The sequence below is a fragment of the Chelonia mydas genome, chromosome 21 (assembly GCF_015237465.2).
Source record: "Chelonia mydas isolate rCheMyd1 chromosome 21, rCheMyd1.pri.v2, whole genome shotgun sequence".
Lineage (NCBI taxonomy): Eukaryota > Metazoa > Chordata > Testudines > Cheloniidae > Chelonia > Chelonia mydas.
In genome coordinates this window covers 12,477,067-12,486,826 of record NC_051261.2, presented here as the reverse complement: position 1 = coordinate 12,486,826, position 9,760 = coordinate 12,477,067, and the positions used below count along the sequence as shown (strand labels likewise).

The window sequence follows — 9,760 nt, the reverse complement described above, 5'->3', positions numbered from 1 at the left end:
CTGAAGTTCTTACCATGAGCTATAAAGACGGTCGCTCTGAAATCACACATGAGGGGCAACCAGCCATCGCGGACAGGGGTAACAAACCCGCGGCCAGATTTGCCAGAGGGGTGACTAGCAGCAGAGGCGGGGCTTGTGGGGCAGCTCACCTGTAATCCCGTGGTACAGATACACTGGCTGGCCTAGGGGCTGGCAAGGGGATCCGGACCCTCGCTTCTAGGGCAGCGGCTGCTAACGGCACCTGATCCGAGCGGTCCAGGTGCTTCTCCCGCGCCCCTGGGCGCGGAGCTCGGGGCGGGCCGGGCCGCGGGGGTTAATTCCGCCCCCAGCGGGGCAGGTCGCCGCATCGCCAGCGCGAGCGGCCGCCAGGCCCCCTCCAGCCCGGGGCTAAGGAGCCGGGGGGATCCCTTGCTGCGCGGAGCAGGTGGGGAGGGCCGGGGGCGGAGCGCTCCGCCCGGCTATATACGGGCTGGCAGCCGGGCGCAGCGCTCAGAGCCGCCGCCGGAGGTTCGCAGAGACGCAGCAGCGGGCAGAGTCCGGGCCGGGCCGGGCTGGGAGGCGGTGGCTGGATGCGAGGTGAGAGGGGCTGGGGGATCGGGGCGTGTCTTTGTCCCGTGTCCTTTGGGGCGGGTCCGTGCATCCCCTTGTCCGCCGGGTATCTGTCCCCGAGTCTCCTCGCCCCCCTCTGCAGGGTGGATTCGCGCACGATCTGTGACACCCCCTGGCTGGGGACCCGAACTCCGGGCCGATGGGAGAGGAGGCGTCTTCACGGCTCCCTGGCCCCAGGTACCGGGGGTCCCACCCCGCTTCGCGACACCGGCGCGGGCTCTTCCCCTTAGCTAAAGGGGCGTCGGAGGGGCCCCCACTCTGGAGCGCCCGAGGCGAAGCCCAGCCGACCGGGAGCCTACGGCTGTCCCGCACCGATCGGGGTCACCGGGGGGCTTCCCGAGAAGCGAGGCAGGAGTCGAGACCCCGCTTCCCCCTTGGTCAGGGGCTCCCGGTGTCTCCCTCCCGGCTGCTGGTGGGGATTTCTTCCTCCTACATCCCAAGCTGCTCTGGCTCTATCGGTTTCGCTTGCTGGGGAGCCTCCCACTCCCTTCCCGGGGCCCCCGGCCGCCTCCTGCCCCGCACCGACCGGTGAGCTGGTCACCCTCACGGAGGATGCGAAGATCCCGGAGCAGTGCCCTTAACGCGCCGTAGGGCTGGGAACAGGGGCAGTATCTGCCCTGGAAGGGCTGGGATACCCAATGACCCCATAGGGCTGGAACTGGGGGGCGCCCCTTGCTGGGGGGACCCCCCCCCACCACGGCCACTAGCCCTGCCGGGCCGGTCTGGGAGCGCACACGCGCCAGGAGCGGTGCTGGGTGTCATTTGGGTTTACACGTCTCCTTCCGAAGCGCGGCGAGGTGAAGCCTAGGGGATGGGGCGAGTGTGGCGCATGTTGGATTAGACCCTCGGGCCATATGGCCACGGATGACGGCGGCAAGAGGCGACCGATCTGCCCAGCAAACCCCCCTCCCCAAGCCCGCCGGGGGGACCCGATGGGGAAACGTTTCGTTTTCGGGGCGGCGGGAGCCTCGCAGCCGCAGCGGGGCAGTGAAAGCCGCGGGCCCGGGGCCAGGGCCGGCTGCCGTGGGTGTCAGGAGCGGGCGAGCTGCGGGCGGGCGATTGGCCGCGGTGCCATGGCGTGGGACACTAAAACACATGACGCCAGCTGGTCGGCACGCCCGGCCTTCGCCGGGCTCGACAGCGGGGGGCGCTGCGGAGCCGGCCGCCCGGGCCGGCCAGTGGGGCGGGGAGCTGCCCGGGCATGTCTGGGCGGCCGGCAGCCGGCGGTTCGCAGCAGTCACACGCTCGCCGTGATGCAAGAGACCGGCCCCATTGCACGGGCTCGCGAGTCATTGCCAAGCGCACGTCGGGCCGGGACTTCCCTGAAGCTCTGGTCTAAACACGTCCAGGAAGAGCCATGCGAGAACCCACTGGGGCCAAGCCCCGCCCAGGCCGGCTGGGTGGCTGCGTCAGCACCGCCCCCATCGGGGACCGCCTCGCTCCGCTGGAACTCGGTGTCCCCCGGGCACTTCCGAGGAACAGGAGGATCGGACTGATAGGAGCTGGGCGAGTCTGTGCTGGCCGCTGGCTGCTGCAGAGCCCGGCAGGACAGCAGCAGAAGCCGCCCAGATAGCGGTAGGGCTGGCCAAGTCGTCCTCTGCTCAGCCCCACCGCTGATCTGCCGTCCCGTTTGCATTGGGACAGCACTTTTACAGCTGAAGTGCTCGCTCCTCCCTGCAGGCTTGTTCCACCACCGGCAAGGATCCCTGTGGGTCCGGCAGAAACTAAAAGAACCTTGCGGTAGGGTCCAGCCAGCGTAACCGGCAGAAAGGCGCAAATGCTGTTTGTGGATTGAGCGCCTGTGTCTAAAGGGATATTTCACAATGTTATTCATTCCCCGCTGTACTCATCGGCCCCTTGGGCTGGTCCAAGATGATGTAATCCCAGCCTCCCCTAGACATGTCACTCTGCATGTCCCAGGATGTGTCATTTTGGCGGGCTCTTCGCTAGGTTTCACTCTGATTGCAAATAATCCCTCACTCTGCCTCTGGTATGAACAAGAAATAGAAGCTCCAGGAGGCTACTGCAGTGAGGGGTGGGAAGATGTTTATTCCTGGGTGACAAACCCCCCCTGGTGGACAAAGTGGTACACTGCTAATAAACTGAACACTTGCACGTCTGGTGTAAAAAGCTGGCAGTTATCGCTGGAAGTGGCTATTCAGGTAAAGCTACTTTAATTAATTAGGTTAAGATGGTTGACGGGAGCAATAGAGTCATAAAGCTCACAAGTAAGGCGAGTGAAGCCTGCAAATGACCCAGAATAGTTCCACTTCCTCCCTCTCCAGACATGCTTTGCCTAGAAACTGCAATATTAATGAGACCAAGCCCCAGATCGTTCCAGAGATCTGCAATAAATGGGCTGCAGACAGATGGACTTTAAAACTTGTTTCCTTGCTGCTGTTCTTTTTGCCCATAGAATTTCCTTTCCCAACATGGGTGTATGGGAAGGAAGGGGCTGCACTGAGCCCAAAAATCCTGCTGTCAAGTTCACTCGCTTCCAGGATCTCCTCTCTGCTGTCTCTCTCGAAACCAAAATCCTGCTGTGGCTGAAGACTTGGATGTTTAGCTTGAACATACACGGCGCTCTTCAAAGGATCCCCAAAATGCATCTGATGAAGTGAGCTGTAGCTCACAAAAGCTTATGCTCAAATAAATTAGTCTCTAAGGTGCCACAAGTCCTCCTTTTCTTTTTGCGAATACAGACTAACACGGCTGCTACTCTGAAACCTGTCAAAATCTTACTGTAATTAAACCTCCCCCTATACTCCTCCTTGTGCTAGGCCAGTCTCTCGTGTCACTTTGGGACATGTAAGACTTGCCAAGGTCACGCAGCAGGCTCTCTGCACTCTGAGTGCAATTGACTTGATCACTGCACCCAACTTAATTTCCTATTGAGATCCTGCCACCTGTAAGAAACTGGCTTAGGGAAGCGATGACTCCTGTTTCTTAGAGGGCTCAGGGTGAGCCGAGCCAGTGACAAGTTGCCTTTTGCTTACCTGAAGCACTTGCCTAGAGCTGCGTAGTTGTTCGGCACTGCCCTGGCACCCACTGGTGACCACAAACCTTGCCCTGTATCAGCTGCTTGTTCAAGTCTGCAGGGTTCTGTAGCAGAATTTAATGGGACTTGCAAGAAAGCTTCATTGTATGACAGGAAATGAAAATGACTTCAATGGTTCTTCAAGTCATCAAACTGACTCTTCAGGAAATTAAAAGTAAAGACCAGCCCTGTGTTGTCCGCACTCAGCAGCTTCCAACACACACAATCAGGAGCGGAGGATGAAGCATTAGTCTTAATGCGAGGTTGTGCAGTTTTGTGGCACACTGATCCTGTGAGGGGCTGAGTAGCTTAGCTGCAGGCTTGTCTGATGTAGCACTTCAGTGTAGACACTACCTACACTGATGGGAGAGGCTCTTCCCGAGAGGCCGTAGCTTGGTCGACGGACGAATTCTCCTGTTGACCTAGCGCTGTCTATATGAGGACTTAGGTCTGTTTAACTATGCTGCTCAGGGGTGTGGATTTTTCACATCCCTGACTGATGCAGTTAAACCGACCTCACTTTCTACTGTAGACCAGGCTTTTGACTCCAGTTTAAGTTTTAGTGGTAGGTGTTGAGAATGCTCAGTATCTCTCAGGAGTGGGTATTCTTGCATTCTAATGGGTGTGGGTGTTTGCTTTCAGATGTAGCAGCCAGTTGAAACTTGTTACCTGCCAGGGCTTGTTTGGACATGTAGGAACTTGACTGACTCACAATGATGTCATTCCACTGAACTGTTTACAAGGGTGTGAACTGTCAGGCGATATGAAGGTTGAGTTCTATTTTTAATCTCTTAGCCTCTTCCTCTCTGGGTGAAAAGGCAAGAACAGGACAAGCTGGATCAATAGAATATTATAGGCACTGAGGCCATTAAAGGTTAAGGTTCAAGATATACAAGCCAAATGTGGCCTTTAGGCTCTGTGGTGACTAAATGTCTTCCAGACTAATAGCATAAAGGCTAAATTGTTGCTGCCAAAGGACAGTGTGAGGGCCAAGATGAGCAAACAGTTCACGGCTAATTAAAGCAGTGAAAATAACTTTTTTCCCCCTTGCATTACTGGAATCAAATTCATTTTGAGTTGAACCCAAAACATTGTTGGTTTTTTGTTGGCATATAACAGTAAAGAGAACCTCAAACTCTGTGTTCAGATTTTCATAATCCTTTTTTCAAACTATTTATTAAAATTGTCAAATTCCTGAATTGTTTTGGTTGATGCAAATCTGCATTATTATTTTAAAAAAAATTTTTTTTCTGGCATAAAGCTTTGGTGAAAATTTTGCCCCGTTTGACTGCTAATAACTTACTTGGCTCTAGCTTTCTGCTCATGGGCCTATTGTGACTGCCCTCTGTCCATTGTGGGGTGGATGTTTTGTACTGAGCATCCTCTGTTCCTGCTGCAGTCAGTAGAAGCTTCCCATCAGACTCTATGGGAATAAATTCATGGGCTCAAACTTGGATGAATGCTTTTTAAAATATCACTGTGCCCTTTAAAACAAGTCTCCTTACATAATTACAAGCTGAAAAGGGATTCCTTTATAATCCTGCACGTCCACATCAGCAGGAGGGTGGGAGGTTAGAACCCTTTTGGGATTTTCATTAGCAATTGGCAACTTTCTTTACCACTTAGGTGCATCTCCTGTTTATAGACCTCAAGTGTGGCTGCTCTTTGCCTCCATCTGCAAAGCAGGATCTTTATCGGCGGTTATCCAAGAGGTTTACCGATAAGGGATTACCAAAATGGACAAGCTTGTAATTTGTTCTATGCAGCTTGTTCAAAGCATAGTTCCTTGCTGCTATGTTCTACTACTTGGATTTAAGAAATTCACCTAATATTTCCTGTTGGCTTTGCCATCTGCTCACACATGAATCTGTCTCATGCAAACTTGAATTCAGATCCAATTCTGATTTTAAATATCCTCCAAGTTGAGATCCAGTCTTGTTGTAGCAGTGTCAGTCCCAGGGTATTAGAGATAGAAGGTGGGTGAGGTAATATCTCTTATTGGACCACAGGGCTGACAGCAGGGTTTGAACCTACGACTTTGAGCACTAGATGGATCAGCCCTTACCACTTGAGCTCAAGGATTAAGTCCTATAGCTGGGAAGCTGTAGCAGATTCAATCCCCATGTAAACCAGACACTAGAGGGAGACAAGTGCTTGACCCTTGCATGGATTACATTACAGTACATAGATTACATGGATTACATGATTGCTCAGCGCTGCATGGCGGGGATGGTCCCAGGAGATGCCTGATCCCATGGACCTCTGTGATCATTTACTAATTCACTTAGTAGCCTAACTTTGATCACTTGCGCTGCAGCTTAGTAACCATATGTTGCTCATTTTCCTTCCAGCTGGAAACATGCCTCTGTCACAGAGTAACATGCATCAGGCCCCCTGCAACAGGAAGATCTGCCGAAACCTCTTTGGCCCGGTGGATCATGAGCAGCTCCAGAATGACTTACAGGACTTGATGAGGAGACATCTGGAAGAAGCTCAACACAGGTGGAATTTTGACTTTGAGACGGAAACACCGCTGGAAGGCAAGCTCAAGTGGGAGAGAGTCCTCTATCCTGACATGTCTCCTGCTTGCCTGCCTTCTCAGGACCCAAGCCACTCCAAAGGGAATGGTGGAGAGAAGAACCAGAGCTCTCCAGCACGTAAGATTTCTACAAAGGATCTTAACGTGGCCCTCTCAAGTGAAGCAGTACAGACGGGCTCTGAGTCCCGCAAGACCAGCCCCCCACGGCACCTGAAACGCAAGCAGACCAGCATAAAAGGTAAGTACGAATGCTTGTCCTACCCCTAGTTCACAAGTACCCCCAATGGCTACCAGAGCAAGAGACAGAATGTCAGTGGCAGCTTGACCAGTCAAGTCGGATCTGTGGGGTGGCACAGGGCACCTAGCGTCAGTTCACCTGTTCGCACTACAGCATTGCCTTGAGGCTCCAGCTGAGATCAGGATCTCCTGGCAGTAGGTATAAAGAAAGCAGGTAGTGTTGTAAGAGGCAATCTCTACCCTGGAGAGCTTACAGTGCGGGGGGAAGGCCAGTATTCTCTGCTTGCTACATCTGGGGAAAGGAATCTCAAATGACATCACACGGGGTGGCTGGCAGAGCTGGGAATCCAAATCCAATTTCCTAGATCTCAGGTCAATAAATCACAAGACTGGAGCAGATGATAAAAATCAAACCAGCAGCCCATAGCCATTCAACCAGATAGCCAAAGGGAACTTGTTAAAACTCTGCACAGATGGGCCTTTTCTCACTATCAGCCAGGCAATCTGAAGCATGACTCCGGATTACTCTTGCCAAAACAAATACAGATGCTTATTGCTCATAAAGCTCCTCCAGCCACAGTTTATTGGAAGGGCTCATTTGCCCTCTCGCTTGAGAGCACGCTCAGTAGTCTCCTTTTCTTTCTCCCTCCAGATTTCTACAGTTCGAAGCGGAGGATTGTCCCTTGCAAGCCAAATCCGTGATGCTACAGCACAAGTTGTTCTGTTTCTGTGTGCCTCTTGGCTGGGGCACAGTCATCAGGATGTGTCTTCAACTACTAACCCTACTGGTCCTCTGCAGCCCTCTAGGAAGACCGTTTCTATTGAAGTCTGTGGAAGGGCTGCCTTAGGGGCTGAATGAAGTCTGTGTAAGGACTTAGCGGCAGGAAGACTTAGTTAGAAGCCTCCCTCTGCATTGTACTGTATAAGCTGCCTACTGGATCTGTCTATTATGAAGTGATGCAGAGTTTAGTGTCGTATTTATGAATAGGGCTAGGTGTCTAAGGACCCACTTGTGTGCAATGTGTATTGTGAAGGCTTTATTTAAAATAGATGTGGAATATTTGATTACCTCCTTTCGTAGGCCTTGGAGAAGAGGGAATGATAAATGCTGAAAATTGAGCCTTCAGAACAGGCCAGTGTGACACTCAACAAGGAGGGGTAGGAATGAGAGTGGTAAGTCTCAACCCCCCTGACCAGCTACACCTTGCCCTCAGGACCACAGGGTAAAAGGGGTGGGTGGAGGAGAGATGGGCCTAGATCCTAAGCTGCTGTAAAGAGTGTTTTACTTTCACTGAAGTAAAGTGTAAAAGAGCATAGCTCCCCAGCTGAGGCTCTGGCCCATGGCAACTGGTCCTCATGGCCACGGGATGCTTATGTACATGCTCTTCTAAAGCCTCACTCCTGCTCCTGGGCAGCATCAACACTCTCCATCTGCCTGGGCAGGAGTTAGCTGTGAGTGCAGTGGGCCTGCACTGGTAGAAGGGTATCTGTCTCAAGCTGGGGCTCTGCTTCCTGAAAAGGAATGCTTAAGGTGGGGGTGGGAAAGGAGATGTGTGTTGCCCATAAAACAAGCATCCTTGACTGCAGGGCCTACCTGAATGAGCAGGGAGTGGATGCTTAGCTGGGTAACCGGATGGCGCATCCAGCTTTCTCCCTGACTAGCTCAGATCAAGTTCTGCTTGGTGTTTAAACTTTGCCCTCTGCTTGCTGACTTGAGGAACGGAATAATTTGTAGCTCCATTCCTTGGGCCGTTCTTCTGCATTACAGGGAGGCTGGCAGTAGGAGATGGGGATTGAGGATTGTGGGGGAGGGGGGCGGATTCTGGCAGGGTTAGACATCTCCTCTGCTAATACCTGCCAGTCCTGTTCACTACTTGTAAAGCTGCTTGATGCACCCTTGAGTGGAAACAGACTACTGATGCCACCTGGTTGTGCCCAGGCCCAAATGCTGCACTGGCAGATTTCAGCACTAGCCTGAGAGCAGAATTTGTCTAAGACTCACCTTTAGTTCCCCCTGCTCTTGTCAGAATACACCACTAGCTCCTGCCACTAGGCTCTTGCAGGGTGTGTTCTGTGTGGGATCCATCTACTCAGCAGTTGCTAGACTTTGTGATTGCTACAGTAGAATTGTAGCACCACTCTACAGCAGGGCTAATTCCCTTCCCACTTCGCCCTCCAGAAGGAGGTTTAGCTGCTGGTCTCCCTCATTATGTGGTGGTTCATGTCATGGCTTCAGCAGTTCTAGCTCTGTAGTTAGACTCACTGCATGTCGTCCTCTTGTGTTAGGGGCCAGATTCTCGTGGCTCCTGCTGCTGGTTTTCATGGCCGGTTTGTCTGTCCACAAAGGCTGCAATCTCTGTTCGAAATGGTCTCGAGAAACATCAGATTCTTAGGCACTTTCTCTCAGTGATGGGTTCATCCCCTCTGCTAATGGAGTTGGACTTCTAACCCTGGACAGAACAGATCCCTTCACACCCCCACTCCTTGCTGCACTTTGCGTTCAGGGTAACGCCAGCAAACTTTCAGCACTAATACTTGTATCTGTAAATAAAATGCTGCTGCATCTATTGGAAAAATCTAGTTTAAAAATGTAACTTTATTATGAATAAACACTATGTATAAATGACGCTTGCTCGTCCCCTGTCTTCTCTTTGCCTGCTCTGAAGAGTGCGAGTAACTTCAGAACCAAGTATGCTATTAATGCACTCCATGTCACTGTCTGCATGAAGGATAGTGCAGGTGTAAGCCTGGACTCAGATCTGGGTTCCGTTCCTCGCTTTGCTATGTAGGTGTGACTTGGGCCTGTCACTTGGTCTCTCTGGGCCCCAGGCCCCCATCTGTACAATGGGGATAATAGCACTACTCTGCCTCATGGGCCTTGAGGATAAACACATTAAGCAGCTCATATACTAAGGCCTGGCCTGCACAACAGGGTTAGGTCAATGCAAGGCAGCTCGTGATGACCTAACTATAGAAGCATGTGTGACTGGTTCCCCGGGGTGCAGTCTGGGACTGTGGGACCATTGTACCTACTGAACTCTCTCCAGCTGGGGCTATCTCGCACAATCCCTTGCTAGTGACAAGCCACAAACCCCTCCAGGTGCTGTGATCACTCAGCATAACCACATGTGATGCCCCATAGCCAGTGAGATTGCATGAATGCTCCCAGAGCCACTCATGAATCACACAGGGAAAGGCACAGCCAAATCCCCCCCAGCACTGTACCTCAGGAATATACCAGCTTGTGCTGCTGAGGGTGAGCAGTGCAAATTTATTAATTGGTTCACCACTTCATCAATGGAAAGTGGACATACACCAGCCTTTTTAAAACCTGAGCA

At 52.5% G+C, this 9,760-nt stretch overlaps 1 protein-coding gene across 4 annotated transcripts; it reads left to right on the top strand.

Annotated features, from left to right (window-relative positions):
• The first annotated feature begins 427 nt into the window (after positions 1 to 427).
• CDKN1A (cyclin dependent kinase inhibitor 1A) lies at positions 428 to 9,048 on the top strand. 4 transcript variants are annotated; one of them, XM_037885397.2, is made up of 3 exons: positions 428 to 576; positions 5,998 to 6,423; positions 7,075 to 9,048. In XM_037885397.2, exons 1-3 carry the CDS (start codon positions 570 to 572, stop codon positions 7,122 to 7,124), a joined length of 483 nt encoding a protein of 160 aa, XP_037741325.1. In that variant the 5' UTR covers positions 428 to 569; the 3' UTR covers positions 7,125 to 9,048. The 4 variants fall into 4 exon arrangements, with proteins under 4 accessions (XP_037741325.1, XP_043389570.1, XP_043389571.1 ...); XM_043533635.1 differs by lacking the exon at positions 428 to 576 and adding an exon at positions 2,211 to 2,349; XM_043533636.1 differs by lacking the exon at positions 428 to 576 and adding an exon at positions 2,375 to 2,771.
• Positions 9,049 to 9,760: the final 712 nt, after the last annotated feature.

What these genes read in the sequence shown, in the direction of transcription:
- CDKN1A (XM_007063476.4), top strand. Translation starts at nt 5,976, where the DNA reads ATGTTGCTCATTTTCCTTCCAGCTGGAAACATGCCTCTGTCACAGAGT. An exon ending in CAAGCAGACCAGCATAAAAG is followed by an intron (nt 6,424 to 7,074) that starts GTAAGTACGAAT and finishes TTCTCCCTCCAG; the next exon opens with ATTTCTACAGTTCGAAGCGG.